The sequence below is a fragment of the Dermacentor albipictus genome, chromosome 3, assembly GCF_038994185.2.
Source record: "Dermacentor albipictus isolate Rhodes 1998 colony chromosome 3, USDA_Dalb.pri_finalv2, whole genome shotgun sequence".
Taxonomy (NCBI): domain Eukaryota; kingdom Metazoa; phylum Arthropoda; class Arachnida; order Ixodida; family Ixodidae; genus Dermacentor; species Dermacentor albipictus.
In genome coordinates this window covers 164361313-164385329 of record NC_091823.1, presented here as the reverse complement: position 1 = coordinate 164385329, position 24017 = coordinate 164361313, and the positions used below count along the sequence as shown (strand labels likewise).

The 24017-nt window shown below is 49.1% G+C and overlaps 1 protein-coding gene across 1 annotated transcript in view; it reads right to left on the bottom strand.

The window, feature by feature from the left end:
- Positions 1 to 24017, bottom strand: part of LOC135905160 (uncharacterized) — a 250165-nt gene that overhangs the window by 38607 nt on the left and 187541 nt on the right. The window contains exons 5-6 of the mRNA XM_065436178.2: positions 7104 to 7207; positions 189 to 268 (exon numbers count right to left, since the gene is read on the bottom strand). Of these exons, the coding sequence (XP_065292250.1) occupies positions 189 to 268; positions 7104 to 7207 (184 nt within the window). The remainder of the gene's footprint in view (positions 1 to 188; positions 269 to 7103; positions 7208 to 24017) is intronic.

Here is a 24017-nt window from a genome sequence, read left to right as displayed (position 1 = left end):
CGCCTAGGCTGCTGGGGCTGCGATGGTGGTGCAGTATGGCTAGATATCAGCGGACACTATTTGTCAAAACGCAGTTCATGAAAATAGTTGAGTTTCATGCCGCGATGTCAGATTCTGTAAATTCTCTGAGGCTTCCGAATTACGGGTGCGTTCTGAAATGGTGGAAAACTTGATATTTCAGAACTTACGCATCTGACCCCGAGTAGATTCCTTCGTATACGGCGTAGGAGCCTACCTCCATTGTAACCACACCGGCAATAATGGGATCCTGCGTGCATGAGAAGAGTAGACAGTTAATTTGTTTATCTTGAGAGTAAATTTCCAGGCATTAAAATATTGAAAGAGCATATTTGTTTTTTAAGGAATATGTTACACTGTTTTATATTTACATTTTCTCAAGAAACGATCTCTAAAACAACGTTCTTGTTGTGAAGGACCATTTCACCATCATCTAAGCCTGGTGTGAAAACAAATATAGCCGGAAAGATAAGGCATTATTGTTCAGAGGATATGCGGTACATAAATAAAGTCTGGCAACCTACGCTACACAATAGTTTACAGCAAGAAAGATCACCATAGCTAACAAGATCGCCGTGCCATAGCTTTATTGCGCTATCTGCAGGATGTGATAACAAATTTGCGTGATCTGTTATGCCGTACTTCTCTTTCCAGGAGCTCCTCCAGGCCACAATATGTTAGACGGGCTGAAAGGGAGCCACGACAACTTGCGCGTCATAGAAACGTGTGCGCACATTGCTTGTAAAAGAAAAAAGGGTCCTTCGCACATGACAGTGCAGCGTGGGGAACGTGTCAAGTGCACGTGATATTTTGTTACCTGTGTGGGCGGCCCGAGCTGCATGTTGTAACTAAATTTACCGAGTCAAACAGCAGAGCGACGGCTGGACAGCGGAAGCCCGACTGGTGACGCGACAGCCATCTTTGAGGATGGCTGTTTGAGATGCTTTGCACTCACACTGATGGAGCCGTGGTTAGATTGGGTAGCGGTGTGCGATAGCCGACATCATTATTCACCGGCACACAACTACGGTTCGATACTGTCGTGATGTTCCCGGTCTGGATGGGATAACATTACTAGAATGTTCTACAACATCGGCGTGATTTAGTTACCTTAACAAATCATTCGTCGTAACACTCTACTGATAGAGAGATTTGCTTCGCAGCACGCTTAGCGTGCTACACCCGATAAGAGGTGTGGGAGATGAAATGACGCTCAGGGAACATGTCGGATACATAGAAACACAAAGCACGCCACCGCACAGAACACAGAAATAAATGCCCCATCTAGAGCTCCATGGAAGATTATCAACGAAAAAAGTATAAAAATAGAACAATATCTTTAGTTTAAGGCATGTTACAGCGCAGTAGGAGGTTTAAGAATAACTTACGGTAGAAGTCATCTCACCGTGACTGTGGGATGGTAATGCGAATAGCAATAGACCATATTCCTGAAGTCTCGTTTATTTAAGACGTATAATGGCAATTCTGAGACTTTCGTTGATACGGCTATAAGCTACATAGTGCGACATCGCCCCACTTTTCTATGACACGCGCTTGCCAACGTTACTGATGAACGTGGAGGCCTGACAATGACAGAATGACGCTGACACAGTGAGCATGGAATGAGCAAAAAGGAATGATATCGATGGAAAGGCAAAGGCATATAATGATGACAGCAATGACATTTCGATTCCTAATTAAATTAAATTATGGGGTTTTTCGTGCCAAAACCACTTTCTGATTATGAGGCACGCCGTAGTGGAGGACTCCGGAAATTTCGACCACCTGAGTTTCTTTAATGTGCACCTAAATCTAAATACACGGGTGTTTTCGCATTTCGCCCCCATCTAGATGCGGCCGCCGTGGCCGGGATCGATCCCGCGACCTCGTGCTCACCAGCCCAACGCCATAGCCACTAAGGAACCACGGCGGGTGACATGTCGATTCTTTAATTTGGACGATGGTATAACAACGAAAGCCTGGCGATGACCATGACACGAGGTTAATGAAATGACAACTGTGTTGTGACTACGACTGTGATGAAGAAGCGAGAGTGAAGACGATCGCACGACCAAGATGGCATGGCTACGACGGTATGACAGCGAATGCATGATAGCGTCTGATGGCGTCGAAGGCATTTTGTTTTGACGATGGTTTGACGTCAGCAGCGCGACGACAACAAGATGAGGAAAATGAGACTGTGAGCGTGTGATGACGATGGCGTGACTACGGCGGAATGAAGATGACCAGATGAAGCAGCTGGAATGACGACGACGGATTGATCAAGGGTTGCATGACTGTATCTGTCTGACGACGACGCAGTGACGACAATGGTATCACAACGACGGCATAATGAAGACCGAATGAGGATAGCACGATTGCAATAGAATGACGAATAAGTAATGACGTCGATTGATCGATGATGGTGGTGTGACGGAATGACAACAGGATGACGGTACTGAGAAGATGACGATGGTGAAATGACAGCGTGACGGCGATGGTATGGCGACGAATGTCTGACGACGATGACCAGAGAAAGGCGTGAGGACAATGGGATGACGAGTTTATGACGAGAAGGACGTGACGATGACTGCATCCCGAAAGCTATATGACGACGATGGCTCGACGGCGTGACGAGAGTCGCACAGCGTAGCTGGAGGAACGGTGATGGTACGACGATGATGGTATCACGATGACGATCTGACAATGGAGGCATGATGGCGACTGATGATGACGGCATCACAAGGGCGCCATAATGTCAGTTGAATGAAGGCAGTATGATTACAATACGTTGGGTGGATAGAAAAACTTTGAGGTCTATCGGGACGTGCACTAGCACGCAGTGGGACGCTCCCACGTCGGGACAGAGAGACCCAGCCTCTCCATCACGTCGCTAGCCTGTTAGACTGCCCATAGATGGGCTTCGAAATTGGGACTGCGTAGGGCAGCCTCCCACTTGGACGACGTGACGTATTCATCACCCCGTAACGCGGGGCACCGCTAGAGCATGTGATCTAATTTGGCAAAGTCTGAGCAAAGCTTGCAAGTGACGCAGAAAAGGACACTGATTGATCGACGAGGGTGGTACGACGACTATGGCACAACTACGATGGGATAACGTTACTGAAGTGATGAGAGCGACAAAATGACAGCGTGACGCCGACGACATCACGATGCTTGTGCGATGAGATGGCGTGACGAGGATGACATGACGAGAGAAGGATGACGAAGCTCGAATGACACCGATATAATGACCACGACGGCATCACGACCCCGAACGTGTAACTAGTGACAAGCTGTTTGGACTACTGGGCCGGAGTAGAAGTCGGGGTGACGACAGCATGACGAGACTCAGATCAAGAAGCTGGAATGACGACGATTTATTGACCACGATGGAAACAATATTGCAGTGCGACAGCAGCGACGTGATGACGACGGCATGACCTGTATCGGACAAAGCGCAAATGGGGGCGATGCAACGAACTCGATGACATCACGACCCCGAGCCCATACCTGTTGGACCAAGCTATTAGAAAATTTTGGGCGACTGGGTCGGGGTAGATGGCGTGACGACGATGGCATGACGAGAGTAGGATCATCAGGCTGGACTGATGACAATGGAACAATCTAGATGACATCTCGACCAGGAGCACATGCCTGCAAACAGGTACACAACTTGGGCGCTGGCTTGGCGTAAGAGGTCAAATAGATAGGTAGATAGATAGATAAATAGATAGCTAGCTAGATAGCTAGATAGATAGATAGATAGATAGATAGATAGATAGATAGATAAATAGCTAGCTAGCTAGATAGATAGATAGATAGATAGATAGATAGATAGATAGATAGATAGATAGACAGATAGATAGATAGATAGATAGATAAAATGAAAATGGCTGAAGTAAGCAAGTTATGCTATTCACACTCACATCTTATATGCAAGAAAAATAGAAACTTTGAAAATGCCTTCTTATTGAAAAACTTGACTCGCCATCCCAGCCCTACGAAAGTGGATATCCAACGAAGCTGTTGAAAACCACCACTATAACTCCCGATGGGGGTATGCAATGCTTTATTGCTTGAGAGTATACTGGTAGTAATGGGCAAAAAGGTAGATGGGTGGATGATATTAAGAAGTTTGCAGGGACAACGTGGCCACAATTAGCACATGGCCAGGGAATTCGGAGAAGTAGGGGAGAGGCCTTTGCCCTGCAGTGGACGTAGCCAGGATGTTAATGATGATGAGTAATGGGAGTAATGTTACTTTGACAGCACGCCGCCCATAGCTGAGTTGCAAGAAGATTCAAATCAGTTGCTAGGCTGGTTATTATATAGGAAAGGCTAGAGACGTCACTCCTCACACTGCAAGCTGTCGTGGCCGCAGCAGCTTGTGCAACAGTAGCCGTTACTGGGAAACTTATGTCACGTGCTTTGTATTGTTATCAGGAGCACCTTATCAACAATTATGTGGTTTGGATGCTTGTTTCTTTGTTCTTTATTGAAATCTATGGATGTATGCTGTATGCGTCATTCCAAAGAATGTATGCACTGATCGCTTCACTTTGCCGAGTACTTGAAGCCTCTGCCTTACGAAGGTATGAGCCTCTGTTCCTGGCCCTGCTCTACCGCTGGGTATGGTATGAAGAACTTTATTTAGGTACTGAGGGGTCAGTGTGGGACAGATGCGGGCCGCTCCCTCATCGGTACAGAGAGGCCGAGCCCCTCTGCCATCACACGGGCCCTCTGGAGAGCCCTGAGTTGGTCCGCCAGCACTTCACTGTGCAGCATCCGCTGCCACCACTGTTCACCTCGAGAACCATCACCCGCCAACGCAAAGCAGCGCCACAGCATGTGTTGTAAATCGAGCAAACCCTCACACTTACTACAATAGACTGAAACCCTGCAGTCCGGATTAATTTTATTCATGATGACCGGATTAGGGTACGTTCGTGTCTGCAGAAGCCTTAATGTAACCGCCTGCGGCCTATTTAATTTAGGATGTGGCAGCGGGAATGCCCTGCGCCCTAAGTAATAGTGCTTGGTGATTTAGTTGTAGGTTAACAGTTGGTCCCTGTACTCAGGAGCGGGAGATCGAGCCCCTTCAGGGAATACACGGCACACTAATCCTCGTGCCTCCCTGTGCGCCACCTCGTTGAGGTTACGCGGGGCTCCTTCCACTGTCCCCATGTGCGCCGGGAACCAAGTAACTGTATGCGAAGTGATATCCCTACCCTGTAGCAGTCTGTTAGCCGGTTTCGCAACAAGTCCTCTCGAGAGGGCTGTAATCGCAAATCGCGAGTCGCTAAACACCAAAACTATTCTTGAATAAATTAGTGCTAGAGCAATAGGCACCTCTTCAGCAACCCCCGGATCTTTGGTATAAATGGAATCGACTTACATTTTTGTTAACGGACACGAAAAATAGCGGTCAACTAAAGGCTAATAGCTTCGCTGTAATAAAAATGGCACATGCATGTCATAGTTTGCTATTGCAGCGCGAAAAGGCGAAAACGAATGTAGTCAAAGCACTAAGCTGTGCAATGAAATAGGGTGGTTGCCAATAAACATTTGGCTTGGAACCTGGAAAATAACCTGGAACGCGCATGTCACTGGAGTGATATCATCTGCTGATAGAAGCCTTGGATTCTTAAAACATCAGCAACGCCAAGTGCCACTAAACTTAAAATTGCTTGACTAAGTCAATCGTACGCTCTAAGTTGGAATATACCTTTGCCATCTGGAGCCTCAAACAAAAATATCTAACAAACTGTCTAGAATTTCATTGTCTAGAATTTCAACTGTCTAGAACTGTCTAGATTATTTCATTCATGCTATTCATATAACGACAGTGTATCATCTTTAAAAGCAGAATCTGGCCTAACAACCTTGGCTTGTCGGTATCGTATCGCTACTATGTACTTATTCCATAGCTTCTTTTACAGCTCACTTCATCATCCGCCCTACACTAGTCCTCCTGCCATGCATTTCACTGCGCATTGGTCATCTTCAAGTCGCCCAGCCACGAGCGCACACTATACCACTTTTGCCTCATTATTCTTTCCACGCTGAGCCTCAGACTGGAATGGACTTCCATACGACATCGTCGCGATAACTTGCCTATTCCCGTTTTTGAACTGTGTAATTAACATATTTAACAGCGAGCAAGCTTGTATCTAAACATCTTTTCCTTGTGTATTCAACTTATTTTATTTGCTACCCACCCCCTATGTAATATCCCCAATCCTGGGGCCTTTAAGGTAATAAAGTGAAGTGAAGTGAAGGAACGTGTTTTGCCACAGGATGCCTTTTTATAATTCAGCCAAGATAGATAGATAGAGAGAAATTTAATGATACAAAATGCAGCGAGGTCGCCCTGAGGTATATTTCTCTAGCCAGCTACTCGGCATTTCTAATTCTTTCCAAGAAAGAATAAGCCTAAATGAAATTATTGATTTTCAATTATTGGAGCTCCTTGCCTGTCATTTTGTGCAGAGAAGAAGTAGAAAAGCTTCACTGAAAAATCTTGCTTCACAGTGAAGTTAGCGGTGCTGCATTTTGAAGGCTATCAAGAAATTGTGTGTTTAGAAAGGCGGGAGAGACGTTTTATAGACCGTAGAAAGAAATGAGCGTCCTAAAAAAATTACCTCTAAGTTCTGAACAAAAGAACACAAAAGCGTATTTAATACTGGCACAATGTTTTCAATATTTCGTCCCGCAAAACATGCTCAAAATGTCTAGAAAGCGATATTGATTGAAGAAAGAAGCTTTTAAACAGGACGATCTATCATAAGGAATCAAATATCGTAGTGGTTTGGCTTCAAGGTAATTCAATTCAGCCTAACTGTAGCATTGAAGACACGTTTAAAAGCGCTCAGAAATTGATCACACTACATGCCGAAGTGAGTGGACAAACAGAAGCACTTTTGTGAGTCCATTCGCTCCATCTGGAACCTTGATTGCACAAGGACGCTTCTTAACAAGCTCTGAGATAGTCTTGCACTTTCCTCAAGCTGTTAGAATGTATTTGGCTTTTAATAAGGACTATGATTACACAATTTGTACGATTCCACTGAAATGCTACTCACGAGTCCTGTTTGGGTTGGAAATTCTGCTGGAGGAAAATCGCCTACGTGAAGAGACAGGAACACGTGAGATCCATTTGAGGCGAAGTACTCGTGTATACTGAGTTCTGGAAAAAAAGTACAGGTCTGTTTTTACCTAGGACAATTAATGGCGCTTCGGCAAATATCTGCTTATTGCCCGGTAAGTGGCACTCCTAGTCTCTGCCGAGAGAAGGCACATATGAGGCGTATCAATTATTGTGGCGGAATGCATTTTTTTCTCAAAATTTGTTACATACTGCAGACTCGAGGTCAAAGGAGAGAAGAGATAAAATACAAACACGCAGCGACAAGACTTGGTAACGTTGCATAAAAGGGGATAAACACTGCGAAAAAGATGGGGACTAAGAAAAAAATGGACGTAACAGCCGCGATCTTTATGTCAAGATTTACTGACAAACATATGATGATTATATACACACACCTTATCCCAGCGATCTAACGCAGGGAAACTTAAAGACTAGCTATGAAAAACATGTTACTCTACAGCAGGGCTTTGTTCAGCCCAGGCCCACATTTTAGGCTCAACCAGCAGTGAGCAACATCAAGAGTGGCGTGATAACAAAAACATTCATGCCTCTACAACACTTTTGTTGGTCTGCTCCGTGCAATCAGAAATGCGTTGGCACTCAGTCGACCAATAACGCGTGCTCATTAGCACATTTACACAAATGAAACAGGGGCGCGAAGCGCACGCAGCCAACGCATGATTTACATTTTGTGCTCGTGCAAAATGTACAACTGGTGCGGAAGGCTGCGACTTATGCCACCATGCGAAACTGCCGCGGTTTTGTTACTGTGCCACTGGATTAGTGTCTATATACGATACTTGTCCAAGTACCAAATGTGCCGAACAAAGTCAGTTCATCTACTATGCTAGGTTATTATTATTATTATTATTATTATTATTTATTATTATTATTATCATTATTGTTTGTTTTGAACACATATACACAGTCAACAGGAAAGGGAAAGTGAGGAGCAGGCTGGCAACTGCCACCGGAAGGGGCACAACGCCTGCCTACTCTTATGAAGGAAGGTGACAGCAACACAGAAATGGAAGATAGGAAGGAGGGGAGGAAAGAGGAACGGAGGAGCAACAGGACAAATCTAAAGACTAAAGTAGAACACAGTACACTACGCACGTTGTTCTGCCGAGTTTCGACTCTGCAGCCGGAATTAAAGTGACGCCGCGTCGAGCAGCCTCCACAATTATCAACCACATCCATGGCTAGTTCGCTATGCGGCTAATATACGGGGCGGGAACGTTCCATTTGCGACGCGCTGATCTGGATGCTGCTTGAGCAGGTGGCGACGAATCAGCACACGAGCGTCATCAAGCTTGCACAAAATTTCTGGACAGTCACAGTTGTTATGAGCGCAACTTGAAGCGAGCCAATCAGCCTCTTTATTTCCGGAGATTCCTACGTGTGAAGGCATGTATTGAGCAACGAGAGATACCCAACGTGATGTAATTCTGCTGGCAGAGTCATTAGTGCTGCGCACAAGTGGACAATCAAGCTCCCTGCGTCGTAACCTGCTAAGAGCAGCACGGGAGTCCGTAAAGATGACAACCTTCGATGTAGTTAACTCCTCTTGCACGTATGTCAGTGGAACATTAATCGCTGCTAGTTCCGCAGTTGTTGACGACGTTGGATGATGTATTTGAAAGATATGTCGTACTTGAGTTGAAAGGCAGAAAAAAGCTGCAGAGGCGCCTTGACCGTCATTGTCTACAGATGCATCTGTAAAAACTTGAAGATAATGTGGAGAATTTTCGAACAAGTGAGACTGAGCCAATTGCAATATTGCCGAAACAGTCATATCAGACTTTTTGAGCAGGTCGGGGTTTGTGAGGTAAATAGGGAATACGTGTTTCGTGATACCTTTTGGAGGCGGAGACGTATCTGAAGCAGCATGTTCAGAAATGGTAGTGATATCCATAAATAACGCCGCCATTTTTCTCATGCGAGATAACGGGTGGTGAATGAGACGATCAAGGAGCGATTGACCATTCGATGCGTGGTGCAGACGCTCAATATTGACACGTGTACTTATCTTTATCGGGCAACCACGTTTCGCCTCTTAACAACTGTAATCGCAGAGCGAGGGACGCGCCTGCATGTATCCGACGTTTCTGGAAAGTTATCGATGCTTCTATCCGCTGTGTTGTCGCCGAACCTTGTGTTATCTGATTTCATCGCGTGACTCGAATGTTGTAGAACTTTGTGGAAGGCATGCGGGTCCGAACGATTAGTCTGGAACATTCGATGACTGCTGTATAAAAGCCGACGCACTTGACCCGCTGATCAGATTTACGACGATCGCCGACCGTGTTCGCCGCTATCGTTGTGCTATAAGTGTAGCCTGTTTTTGTGGGCACAGGTTCGCCCAATAAAAGCTAGTTTTGTATTCCACCGTATTCTTGCTTTCTTCACCGTCACTACCCCGTGACATCTGGTGGAGGTGTTTTTCGTTCATGTACCGGACGCCCCCGACAAGCCGTGATCCAAGCCCGGAGCACAAAGAGAACACCAACGTAGTCCCGGAGCATCGAGCAAGCCGCCGTCTTCAACAGCTGCCCCCGGAGCACGAACTTCTACCTGAGAAGACCAAAAAGATTGTGGACAAGGCAACACCAATGGCAGCCCCAGCGTCCCCCATCATGCTGCAGCAGCCCAGGGAACCTCCGACGTTCCGCGGATCAACATTCGAGGACCCGGAAACCTGGCTCGAAACATATGAGAGGGTGGCTAAGTTTAACAGTTGGGACAGCGACCACAAGCTGCGGCATGTCTATTTCGCATTGGAAGACGCCGCCAGGACGTGGTTCGAGAATCGGGAAGCCACCTTAGCGACGTGGGACCTTTTCCGAAGCGGCTTCTTGCACACGTTTACAAGCGTCGTGCGAAAAGAGCGAGCCCAAGCTCTACTAGAAACCAGAGTGCAGCTGCCAAACGAGACGATCGCAATCTTCACGGAGGAGATGGCCCGTCTTTTCCGGCACGCCGACCCGGAAATGTCGGAGGAGAAAAAAGTTCGCTTCCTGATGCGCGGCGTCGAGCAAGACCTTTTCGCCGGACTTATTCGTAACCCACCGAAGACTGGCTGAGTTTTCTGCAGAGGCATCGACGATCGAGAAAACTCTGGAGATGCGCACCCGGCAATATAACCGCCAGGGGCACACGCCGCAGTATGCCATCCAAGGACTAGGTTCGGACGACCTTCAAGAGACCATCAGGGCCATTGTGCGCGAAGAACTGCGCAAGGTCCTGCCTTCGTCGCAGCCTCAAGTAGCTTCGATCGCTGACATCGTGAAAGATGAGGTACAGCGATCGCTTGAGGTTCCTGAGGTGCAACCTCAATTACTGCAGCCCCAGCCAGAAGCGATGACCTATGCCGCCGTCGCACGCCGTCAAGGTCCTCCTCCGCGACCACGCCAGGGCCCTGCAACGACGCAATGCCGTCGTCTGCCGCCGCCGCCGCCAGCACGCCCACCCGTCGCCCAGCGCACCTACGTGAGGAAGACGGACATTTGGCGAGCCCCCGACCACCGTCCGCTCTGCTATCACTGCGGAGAAGCCGGCCATGTGTATCGCCCATGCCCATACCGGGAGATAGAACTGCGAGGTTTCGCCGTCAAGGCTCCGCGCCCGCAGCGAGGTGAACGCCCTCGCGATATCGCCGACTACCTCGCCGCTACTCAGTGGAGCTCTCGACGACCGTCGCGTTCACCATCACCAGGCCGCTACCTGTCGCCGCAGCACCGACCATGCACTGGCCCAGCCCGGGGCCGGTCAGCGAGCCCGTATCCGGAAAACTAAAAGCAGCAACCGATGGAGGTGCGGTTGCTGTTCGTCGAACTGACGAAGATCCTCCGCCACCGACGAAGACGACGAAGAAACCATCTCGACGACCTAATGATGACACGCCGCCTTCCCGACGAAGTCAGGAAACCAAGACTACACCGACGAAAGACGACTTTACGACGCGAGGTTCCAGCTTCAGTTCAACACGACGCAGCCGTGATCCGACGCCGAGACCTAACTGTAACGCAAGACAAAGAACCACCGACCTCGACGTGCTTCTCGACGGCCACGCAGTCACCGCCTTAGTAGACACAGGAGCCGATTACTCCGTCATGAGTGGATCCATCGCCGCCCAGTTGAGGAAAGTTAAGACTGCATGGGAAGGCCCTCAAATACGCACCGCTGGAGGACACCTGATTACGCCGACTGGAATCTGCACGGCAAGAATAACCGTTCATGACCGGACTTACCCTGCCACCTTCGTTATCCTCCAACAGTGTTCACGAGACGTCATTCTTGGTATGGACTTCCTGAACCAACACGGCGCAGTCATCGACCTGAAGTCGAAGTCAATAACGCTGTCGGAAGATAAAGCGATACCGTCGGAGAGCCCTCGTAGTCACCAGGCCTTGAGTGTGCTCGAAGACCAAGTGAGCATCCCGCCCCGCTCCAGCATTGTTATTTCGGTCGGCACCGAAATACCCGCTGACGTAGAAGGTGTCATCGAAGGCGACCAACGTCTCCTGCTAGACCGTGAAATTTGCGTCGCAAGAGGGATCGCTCGACTGCAAGAAGGGAAAACTGAAGTGTTGCTGACAAACTTCAGCCACGAGTTCAAGCACATCAACAAGGGCACGACGATCGCGTACATCGAGGAAATTGTGGAAACCAGTAATGCGTTTGTCGTCTCGGATTCCGCCGCATCTACCCCGACGACCATGGTTCCCGAACCAGACTACGACATTAATCCAAGTCTACCAGTGATTAAGCAACAGCAGCTCAAGTCTGCTCCGACGATACAAAGGCTGCTTTTCGACGACATCGAGGATTCGCCAAACACCAGTCGCCAAGCATCGCATAATCACCGAGGACTACGCTCGACCACTCCGCCAAAGCCCTTACCGAGTTTCGCCGCGAGAATGCGAAGCTATAAGAGAACAAGTCGACGAAATGCTGCGCGACGACATCATCCAGCCGTCAAAAAGCCCGTGGGCATCCCCTGTTGTCCTGGTGAAGAAAAAGGACGGAACCCTACGTTTCTGCCTCGATTATCGTCGTCTGAACAAGATCACGAAGAAGGACGTATACCCCCTTCCACGGATAGACGACGCATTGGATCGGCTCTGCAACGCTAAGTACTTCTCGTCGATGGATCTCAAGTCTGGCTACTGGCAAATAGAAGTCGAAGAGAGAGATCGCGAAAAGACCGCCTTCATCACGCCAGACGGCCTCTACGAGTTCAAAGTCATGTCATTCGGACTATGCTCGGCGCCTGCAACTTTCCAGCGCGTCATGGACACGGTGTTAGCAGTATTGAAGCGGCAGACCTGCCTTGTTTACTTGGATGACGTCGTCGTCTTCGCCGAAAATTTCGACGATCAGCTTAGGCGGCTTACGACAGTACTAGAGGCCATCAAGTCATCAGGGCTCACTCTGAAGCCAGAAAAATGCCGCTTCGCTTACGACGAGCTTCTGTTCCTAGGCCACGTGATCAGTAAATCCGGAGTACGCCCCGACCCCCAGAAAACAGCTGCCATCGCAAAGTTCCCGCAGCCCACCGACAAGAAGGTAGTGCGTAGATTCCTTGGCATGTGTGCCTACTACAGGCGCTTTGTCAAGGACTTTTCACGCATCGCCGAGCCATTGACACGTCTAACTAAATGTGATGTTGAGTTCAAGTGGGAAACGCCGCAGGCCGACGCATTTGAAGAACTCAAACGACGCATGCAGTCGCCGCCGGTACTTGCGCACTTCGACGAGTACGCCGATACAGAAATCCATACTGACGCCAGTAGCCTAGGCCTCGGTGCCGTTCTAGTCCAGAGGAAAAACGGAGTTGAACAGGTGATATCTTACGCTAGCCGGCCACTGTCAAAAGCGGAAGGCAACTATTCTACAACCGAAAAGGAATGCGTCGCCATCGTTTGGGCTACAGATAAATTTCGCCCTTATCTTTATGGCAGGCCATTCAAAGTCGTCAGTGACCATCACGCGTTGTGTTGGCTAGCGAGTATAAAGGATCCCTCAGGACGACTGGCGCGGTGGAGCCTCAGACTACAAGAATATGACGTCACGGTAATATACAAGTCCGGAAGAAAACACTCCGACGCCATCTGTTTATCGCGCGCCCCCATCGATACCCCGCCGCAAGACGACGAAGATGACGACGCCTTCCAAGGCATGATAAGCGCGGAAGACTTCGCTGAACAGCAACGGGCAGACCAGGAGCTAAAAGGCCTGGTGGAATATTTGGAAGGGCACACCGACGTTGTCCCCAGGGCATTTAAGCGCGGACTATCTTCCTTCACGATTCCAAACAGTCTCCTCGTGAAGAAGAACTTTTCACCAGTCCGCGCCAACTACCTTCTTGTTGTCCCGTCAGGACTTCGTCCAGAAGTATTGCACGCCCTACATGACGATCCGACCGCTGGACACCTCGGTTTTTCCCGCACACTCTCGAGGATACAACAAAAGTATTATTGGCCGCGCCTGACCGCCGACGTCGCCCGTTATGTCAGAACATGCCGAGACTGTCAGCGACGTAAGACACCGCCGACAAGGCCAGCCCGGATTACTACAGCCAATCGAGCCTCCTTGCCGACCATTCCAGCAGATCGGGATGGACTTGCTGGGACCCTTTCCGATGTCAACAACCGGAAATAAGTGGATCGTCGTGGCGACAGACTACCTCACCCGCTTCGCTGAAACTAAAGCACTGCCGAAAGGTAGCGCAGCCGAAGTGGCGAAATTTTTTGTCCAAAACATCCTGCTTCGACATGGCACCCCAGAAGTCCTCATCACCGACAGAGGAACGGCCTTTACAGCGGAGCTCACGCAAGCCATTCTGAAATACAGTCAGACAAGGCACAGGAGGACCACGGCCTACCACCCGCAGACGAATGGTCTTACGGAGCGGCTGAATAAGACCCTCGCCGACATGCTAGCGATGTACGTCGACGTCGAACACAAGACCTGGGATGCCGTCCTGCCGTACGTAACATTTGCAAGAAACAACACAGATCAAGAAACAACACAGATCACGCCGTTTACGCTGGTTTACGGCAGGAACCCGACGACGACGCTCGACGCCATGCTGCCCCACGTCAGTGACGAAGAGAATGTTGACGTCGCTAGCTATCTCAAGCGCGCCGAAGAAGCCCGACAGCTCGCCCGCCTACGGATCAAGACCCAGCAGCGTACCGACAGCCGACACTACAACCTCCGACGACGCTTCGTTGAGTACCAGCCCGGTAACCGTGTTTGGGTGTGGACCCCGATACGCCGGCGAGGACTCAGTGAGAAGCTGCTGCGATGCTATTTCGGACCCTACAAGGTCATCCGACGTATTGGCGCACTAGACTATGAGGTCATGCCAGATGGCATTTCGCACTCACAGCGGCGCCGCGCACGATCTGAAGTGGTCCACGTGGTGCGCCTTAAACCATTTTACGGACGCTGATGAACTTCCTTAGTTTGTTGTTTTCTTTGCTACGAGTTCTTTTCTTTGTTACTTTCGTTTGTTTGCAGCATCGGGTCGATGCTATTTAAGAGGGGGGTAATGACACGTGTACTTATCTTTATCGGGCAACCACGTTTCGCCGCTTAACAACTGTAATCGCAGAGCGAGGGACGTGCCTGCATGTATCCGACGTTTCTGGAAAGTTATCGATGCTTCTATCCGCTGTGTTGTCGCCGAACCTTGTGTTATCTGATTTCATCGCGTGACTCGAATGTTGTAGAACTTTGTGGAAGGCATGCGGGTCCGAACGATTAGTCTGGAACATTCGATGACTGCTGTATAAAAGCCGACGCACTTGACCCGCTGATCAGATTTCCGACGATCGCCGACCGTGTTCGCCGCTATCGTTGTGCTATAAGTGTAGCCTGTTTTGTGGGCACAGGTTCGCCCAATAAAAGCTAGTTTGGTATTCCACCGTATTCTTGCTTTCTTCACCGTCACTACCCCGTGACAATATGATACAGGGCTTACTGATCAGCTTGCAGCCTCAGGGGTAACTGATGCGCTTCAGTGAGTAATGCAATAGATTGCGCCTCACGAGGTAATCCAAGCATTAGTCGAAGGGCAACGCGATGATCTCGCTCCAGTTGGGCCATCAAACTAGGTGGTATGTTCAAAATTGGTACTGCGTACAGCATGCCTGAGAGTACAGATGACTGGTACACCTGAAGAGCCGTTGTTTGGTCGCAACCAGCACCTCATGCAGTCAAGGTGGCCATTTGCTTAAGGAGGGAGTGCGATTTGCGTCATCCAGATTTAACGGCAGGACGCCAAGAGATGCGATCATCCACATTCAACCCCAAGTAACGGTGTTGTTGCACCCAGTTTATAGGCGTGTCGTCATGATGCAGTCGGCTCATTGTTCGACGAGCGCGTTGTTTAGGGTGATATGCTATTGCAGCCGACTTAGCATGTGATATGAGCAGGCCAACTTCACCCAAGTATTCAGAGGTAGCGTTGAGAGCTCTTTGCAAGCTTGCACGAAGCCGCGGACCAAGGTACGAAGGGCCGCTTATTCACAGAGCAATGTCATCTGCGTAGACAGCTATGCTCACAGGGAAGTCAGTGTCTCGAGGCAAACGATTTTCAAGCGCGGTGAGTACCGCGTTAAACAAAAGCATCGATAATACGTTGCCCTGTGGAACACCACACTTCATATTTCGGTATTCACTAGTTACTCCTCCGACACGCACTTTCATCCGGCGCTCCGATAGAAGACTATGCACAAATTGGAGCAGACGGCCCGAAATTCCCGCTGTTGCAAGAGCGAAAATAATCGCCTTATGCGGAACTGAATAGAAAGCTTGCTGTATGTTCAGGAAGAGCATGTAGGCGGAATTCTTGTTTCCTTTAGCAAATTTGAGTGCTGAGACAAGGCCTGATATGCTGTCCAGAGCCCAACGGCGGCGACGAAAGCCACTCATGACATCAGGTAAGAAATTCAGCTCCTCTAGCCTGAAATCTAACTTAAACTAGACCATTCGCTTCATTAACTTGATGGCATGTGAAGTTAGGGATATTGGTCGGTGGGACTTGAGGTGCCTTGAAGGACGCCCGGGCTTTAAAATTGGTATTACGTTGGACGATTTCCAGTCAGCAGGGATTACACCGGTTCTCCATACCTCATTATACTCGTCCAATATACGGTCATGAAAACTCTTATCAACGTTCCGCAATGCTAGGTACGTCACACCATCTGCGCCTGGAGCAGTGCGGCGTTTGGAGAGGCTCAGCGCGTGTCGCAGCTCCTCAAGAGTGAAATTTGCCTCGTCCGTGTGGCAGGCTGGACCATAGGAAGCGGTTATGGTGCTTTGACTTGTCAAAGAAGGAAGGTCGCTAATTGTGGTGTCACTGATTGCAGGAGGGACGAAAATGTCCGCAAATGCCTCCGCTATTACTTTTGTTGACTGGCCAGTCGCTATGCTCAATGCAGCCGTAGGATTCTTGCAGATTTCAGGAGTGCGGAGAGCCTCCACTATGTGCCATACATTTCCAAAACCACTTCCAGTATTGAACGAGCTACACAAAGCTTCCCAGCTCTTGCAACGAAGCTGTTTTGTATGCCACCGTATGGTGGCATCAATGCGATTGTAAATAGTCCAGTCGATGCGTCGTTTAGAGCACTGCGCCCGCCTGTAAGCGCGCCGTCGACATGCACGGAGCCGCAAAAGTTTTAGATCGGGATTTGGTTTGCCGATACTCCGTCGTCATTGTACTGTAGCTCTTTGTAAGCACTCACTCATAAGTTTAAATAGGCTGTCTTCAGATGGTGCCTGTGAGATCAGTTGTCGGAACTTGTCCCAGTTAGTAACTGCATAAACGACATCCTGGCGACCCGCAGTATCTGTTGGTGTTAACGAAATGGGTAGGTGATCTGAGCCCCATGGGTGGGGTTCACATGATCAGGCTAAGCACACATCTCTCATTGATATCGCAAGGTCTATAGTGGAATGCTCCTTTCCTCTACCTATAAATGTAGGTGAACCGTCATTCTGTATTTGGAGATTGTTCTTGATAATGATCTGATCTCGTTAATCTCTGCCCCACGATTGTCTTGGGGACGGCTACATCATCGTGGATAGTGGGCATTAAAATCTCCGCATCACACAAACGATGCACCACACCGAGAAACTAAGCACTCAAGTAGCAAGGTTTCGGAAGAACGTGTAGGCCTGTTGTATATGTTCGCCACCGTCGTACACACACCTCTGAGGCCCACAGTAACAGCTACATACTCAAACTCATCGTCACAGATGCCGTCTGTGTCAATAACCGCGAAGTCTAAGTCAGCACGAACGTACACTGATGCTTTTGAAGCATTGCGCGTATGCGCCGCCTCCACACACTGGAAAGAGCAACAAGCTGGTTCCGTGCATCGAGTGTTACTGTGGACACCCACGAAGCCTGGCAAGCGATATGCGTCTTTACTTACGTTAGCTTCCTGAAGCGCTGTAACGTCTGGTGGAGTCTTCATAGCGATGAGTCGAAGGACTAGATCAGCGTGTCGCGGTCGCATCGTCCTGACATTCCATTGCAGCAGAAAGAGACGAGGTTGCTGACAACTGTTATAATTGTTTCCTCTAAAACGTCTAGCGAAGGCCGTCGAGGACAGGAAGGAGTGCCTCGAAAACTTGCTCTGCTGCTGACGCTGCTTGTGTCTGGCGACCGGCGATTAGAGATCTGATGACGTCGACAAGCATCTTTAGAAGATTGACAAGTTGCACATCGTCGTTGGCTGATACCGCTTTAGGTACTCATTCGTATAAAGAAGACAGTCACACGAAAGCGGATAAAGACAAAATAATCAACAGTGGCTGAACAAATGCTGTCTTTCGAGCCAACGTTTCGGCAAGGGGACTCGTTTTCGCCGTGATGCACGCAAGTGCCCTTGTCGAAACGGTAGCTGCTGAGGGTGCCTTGTTTTCAGTGTTGACAACTGAGGTGGAATTCGGTAAGCGTATTTACAAATAAATTTTGCCCTAAGAAAACTTTAACGACAAAAGCCTATTCACAAAGCGATCACTGTTCGTAAAATCAGCAAGCTTGTCATGCCTGCCTCTGCAAAAACGAGCGCTTTTGTGGAAAAAAAGACTCGTATATAATAGTAGCATAGGTGGGAGCTTCACCCCCCCCCGCCCACACACACACAGACGTCACAGTGGCCGACATAAGCAGGAATTTCTAAGATAGGGTGGTCGCAGTCTTATGAACGCAATTGTGTCTATCTGTGCCACTCGAGGTGATGTAGATAAGCACTGTTGCATGCATGCGTAAAACTTTATTGGCAACAAGGATCAAAAGGTCATTACGCGGCCTGGAGCCCATAGGCCCTGGCGGCCTCCTCAGCCGGCAGGATGACCCGATGTTGTTGGTCTAGGTCCGAGCTCAGCAGAGCAGCCTCCCAGTCCTTGGTATTTAAATTGTGAGCCCTCGTGACTGGGGATTGGCCGGGCAGGTCCATATTATATGATTAATGACCAGGGGAAGACTTCAGAGTATTGCCCAGAATAAATTCTGGAATATAGGTTTAACTTGGCGAAGGTGCCGGTTTGCAATCTCCGCCCCGTGGTTTCTTGTCCCTCACTTAGCGATTTGTCGCCTGCAGGGCATAGCTTCCGGCTCAGACGATCCTGGCTGGTGATTTCCTCGGAAGAAACCATTCGATCCCTCACCGATTCCAGGTCATTGTGGCCAAAAGCGCGGTCGCTAAAATTTAGCGCGATGGACTGGGCCACATGGTTCCCGGACAATGAGGAATGCGCCGTTGCCCAAGTAACCATGACGGGGCGCCGATATGAGTTTCGTTTCAGGATATTATAAGCCTCGGGAGAGATGTGCCCCTTAGAGAAATTGCAAACAGCTCAGTTGGAGTCGCTGATTATAATCTTGCAGTTGGAAGAGGCGATGGCCAGGGAGGTGGCTGCCTCTTCCGCACACTCAATGCTGTGGATTTTAATCGTGCCTCCAGATGTGACAGCATCGCTGTTGGGGCCGATTGGCCACAGGTCACAAGTGATAGCTGAGGATGGTGCGTGCTTTGATTTGCAAGGCTAGATAAAGAAGACGAGTTCTTGATCAACTGCAATTCCTGCTTCACTCTGGTTTTTCAGTTAAATTTGCGCGTACCGATGGCCCCGTGTCGGGTAGAGTATCAAGAGCAATGACGGACGTTCCGCCCACTCTTCCGCCAAGATTTGGGGCTGGCCTCCAAGCTGCAAGACCGTCTGCTGTACCCGACCACCTGAACGTGACTCTGCCAAGGTCATCGAGCTGCTGTGACGTCGACGACATGGAATGCGATGGTGGATATATTGGCTTCCACCTCATCGCCCTTGGTACAGCAAGTGCGATGAGATGGAAGCCAATATGAGTCTCCCCAAAACATGGAACCTTCTCAGACATCTAATTGACCCTAGTAAATAAAAAATGCAAGCTAGCACAAACCAGGTGAGAGCGAGGCATGGCTTTGTTGGCACAGATGACGAGCTCATTAGCGAGCTCCAAGAGACTTGGAAAAGCAAAGAGCGAGGTCCCTAGGGACTACGAGGGACCTCCCAATCCGGATCTCGATGCTCCCACCACCACGACAGGGGTTAGAGCAGAGATTAATAAGCTCAGAAAGAGATCGGCCCCCGGTCGGGACGGGATAACAAACACCGCTCTTAGGAATCTAGACGATGAGTCCATAATTGCATTAACCAAATTCATGAACCAGGTGTGGGAGAAAGGAGAACTCCCAAAAACATGGAAACAGGCGGACGTAGTCTTTATTCCCAAGCCAGGCAAAATACCCGGCTTGAACAACATGCGACCAATCTCCCTCACCTCGTGTGTAGGGAAATTGATGGAACATGTTGTTCAAACGAGGCTGACCAGGATGGAGGAGAATGATCTCTGGCCGCATGAAATGGTTGGATTCAGGCCAGGGCTCAGTACACAAGATGTCATGATCAGACTTAAGCATGGTATCCTAGACCGATACGACTCAACTGACACCAGGGCGATCTTAGGTCTCGACCTCACCAAGGCATTTGAAAACGTTCATCATAAGGCTATCTTGGTAGGCCTCGAAGAGGTAGGTGTGGGACACAGGGTATATGCATACGTCAAAGACTTTCCGTCACAGAGGGAGGCGAATATAAAATTTCTGGATGTAAAATTCCCTCCCATCACACTAGAGAGCAAGGGAGCTCCGCAAGGGTCGGTGCTCTCACCGTTCCTATTCAACATAGCGATGAGGTGTCTCCCGGCGGAATTCAATAAGATTAAATCGATTAAGTTTAGCATGTACGCGGATGATATCAACATCTGGGTTAACAGTGGGAGTGACGCAGCCATCGAACTTAAACTACAGATAGCGGCGAACATGGTGGAAGAGTGCGCGGCAAGCACAGGCTTGGCGTGCTCGCCACAGAAATCGGAGCTGTTAATCATTGAGCCAAAACATCAAAGGGGCCACGCTGGAAGCAGCAGACCCATCACTCTTTTCGTAAACGGAAATGAGGTTCCCAAGGTGGAGGAAATAACAATTCTGGGCCTGTATATCCAGAGAAATGGATGCAACCTGCCGACGATCAAAAAGCTAGAAGGGTACGCGGCGCAGGTCACGGGGATCTTTAGGAGAATTTCAATAAAAGGCAGGGGCGTCAAAGAGAACAGCCTCCTCAGACTCATGGAAGCCTTCATTACCAGCCGCATAGCGTATGCCACACCATATCTTGTGTTTAAACCAGAAGAAAAGGATAAAATAGATCCGATCATTAGGAAGAGCGGTAAGAGAGCCCTAGGGCTCCCAGACTCGACCTCGGCAGACCTCCTCCTCAAAATGGGGGTTCACAACACGCTAGTTGAACTCACTGAGGCAGTACGAGTGTTTCAGTTGGAAAGCTTAGGCGAGTCTAAAACAGGGAGAAAAATCATGGAAAGGGTAGGAATTCAAGGCGACAGGGGTGCCCCGACTGACAAGAATGACATTCCGTTGGACGTGCGTAAACGCTTCCGAATCGCCCCCCCCCTACCTAAAAATATGCATCCTGTCTACAACAAAAAGAGGAGAGCTCACAGGGCTAAGGCTTTAGTAAATAAACTTAAAAACACACCGGCGCATAACGTAGCGTACATGCACGCCGCTTGCGGCAGAGACGGGGCTGCGGTATCGACGGTGGTTGATGGCGACGGGTGCGTTAAGATAGCGTGCTCCACGTGCACGAGGGACGCCTGTACAGCCGAGGAGGTTGCACTAGCGCTCGCTTGTGCGGGTACAAAAGCGGGAGTAATATTATGCGATAACAAATTAGCTACCGAAATTTTAACAAAGGGAGATTCTTGGAAGAAGCCCTCCACATTCTACCCAAAAACCCTCCCAGGAGAGACATAACTTTTATTTGGGTACCGGCCCATGAAGAAGTCCCATGCAACAAAGCCGCTCACGAGCTCGCCCGAGCACTCTACCACCGGGCAACTCTAGAGCAGCCAGTTCCAGGGATAAAAGATAGCATGATCACGTACAGGGAAATTGTCGATCACTACAAAGCCGAAAGAAGAATCTTTCCGCCTCCACATCGGTGTCTCTCTCTGGAGGACGCTCGCATTTGGCGACGCCTCCAGGGAAACAATTATACATCACCACATTGGATCTACTTAACACAGACGAGGTACTAAGACGATGCCCTCTGGAAATTTTGTAAGCAAAAACGTATGCTAGACCATATAACATGGGAGTGTGCTGGCTCCCCAGGGGCCAAGGAAAACATTGACAGTAGAGAAGCCTGGGAGGCCTTGCTCCAGAGCGAGGTTGAAGACGACCAGCATCGAGCAATCCGCCTGGCCGTTGAGGCCGTGACGACTCACCGTCCTCAACGCGCGGGGACTGCTTCGTCCTCCCCCTTACCTTCGTGTAGGTTAAGAGGCGGGCACCCCAGCTCGGTGGAACAATAAAGTTTTCAATCAATCAATCAATACCGAGGCCACAAATCGCCGGTTGAAGAGGAAACGTGGTAGGACTTCAATCGTGAGTGAGATTAACTAAAACAAGCCGACCTCACAGCAAGCGCACATAATCGCCCACAGCTCCGTCGCTGCTAAATGCGACCTCAATTCCCTCGATAGGCAAACTTTCAGTGCCTAACTCGAGAGGCTGGCTCTAGGGCAAATAAGAGAATTCTGAATTAATCGCAGAAGAAACATACTTACTGTTGATGTGACTACACAAACCATCCTCGACCCTTTAAATGCTGTAACTAAGCTAAAAAGTATACTTGTTCTTGCTCGCTTATAATTCGTACATGGAGGCAGCACCACCACCGGTGTGATCTACGATGTGGTTACAGATATTGATATTGGCGATCTACCAACGCTAATCTCCTGAACTGTCGATATCACTGACATGCATCGTTTTGGATAATCGAGGTGCATAAAGCTCACTTTTGAGGAAGACAACTTACCAACACATGTAAAAGTGGGATATGTGAGGCATCCTGTCAGTCCATAGGCCCCCAGTTCATTACAGTGCCGTAAGTGCCAAAAAATCGGACACGTAACAGCTGTGTGCGTGAAAAAGACGACATGTCCCGCTTTGATGGTAATCAGAAAGATTTGACGTGTGCTGGTTCTGACTTCAAGTGCCCTAACGGCGATGTGCCGCACGAGGCAACGTCGAAGGATATTCCAAAATGAAAGACAAATGTCCGTGCTAAGGAAAATGATACGAGATAGAACTACACACAGAGAAACGGTTACCAAGGTATACCGCCGCCAGAGGCGTTCAAATAATTGTAGGAGGAGATCGGCATCGACAACAGGACAACGTGTACTCCCTGTAAAGTCGTCGTATGCTCCTGCTATTCCTCAAACAGCAGGGCCAGCTTTCGCTGCTATATAGCCTTCCCCACCATTTCGGAGTACAAACGTACAGTGGACATGGAGTACAGTGGGCACGGCGAAAGCGGTCACTCACCATGCGTTTCGTTGTCGTCTTCCAGACGTTGTTGCTGTCGATAGACAGCGCCCTGCTCCTTGCCTCTGCTTCGTCGGTACTCGTGTGTGCAAATAAAGACGCCGACGCATTGGGCAATGAAATCTGCGGAGTCATCGAGGATGCCCCGCCCCTTACTTCAATCCGTGGCCTTGTGACGTCACCAGCAAGTTATCCTATAAAGACTGCACCGTTCCTGATGAACTTCAGTGGGCACAGCGAAAGCGCTGAGCGCAGGTCGCCCACCATGCGTTTCATTGTCGTCTTACAGGCGTTGTTGCAGTTCCTTGAGAAGTGATAACTGATTCCTGGTTGTCGTGCCGTGCCCACACACTTACGTATGCATTGCATATGACCGTTTTTGTGTTTGCAAACTATTGGTTTGTGGCGATGTAGAGGAAAATCCTGGACCTGCGTTAGAGCAGATGTTAGCAATGCTTGTAGAAGGTTAGGAACCGATTAAAGCTGATATATCCAACTTGAAAGACCGCCTGGAGACTACGGAAACATTTATATATAGCTTTGGTGCCCGCTTGACAAGACTAGAAAACGAAGTAAAGGAATTAAAAAAACAAGACTTCCCTGAATAAAGGTATTGGCTTAGCGGATATAGGAAAGATGCTTCATATGCAGCAGGAAAAATTTGTTTATTTAGAGGATAGAAGCCGCCGGTCAAACCTGATTGTATTCGGCGTTCCTGATACACTTGCAGAAGCGGAAGAAACCTTCCGAGCTACCATTATAAAAGAACTATTTCAAGATAAAATGGGTGTATCCTGCTTGTCCGTCGCCCGTATTCACAGGCTTGGCCGGCCAAAGCCGAATCGTCCGATTATGCTTTATTTCCGAGATTACAG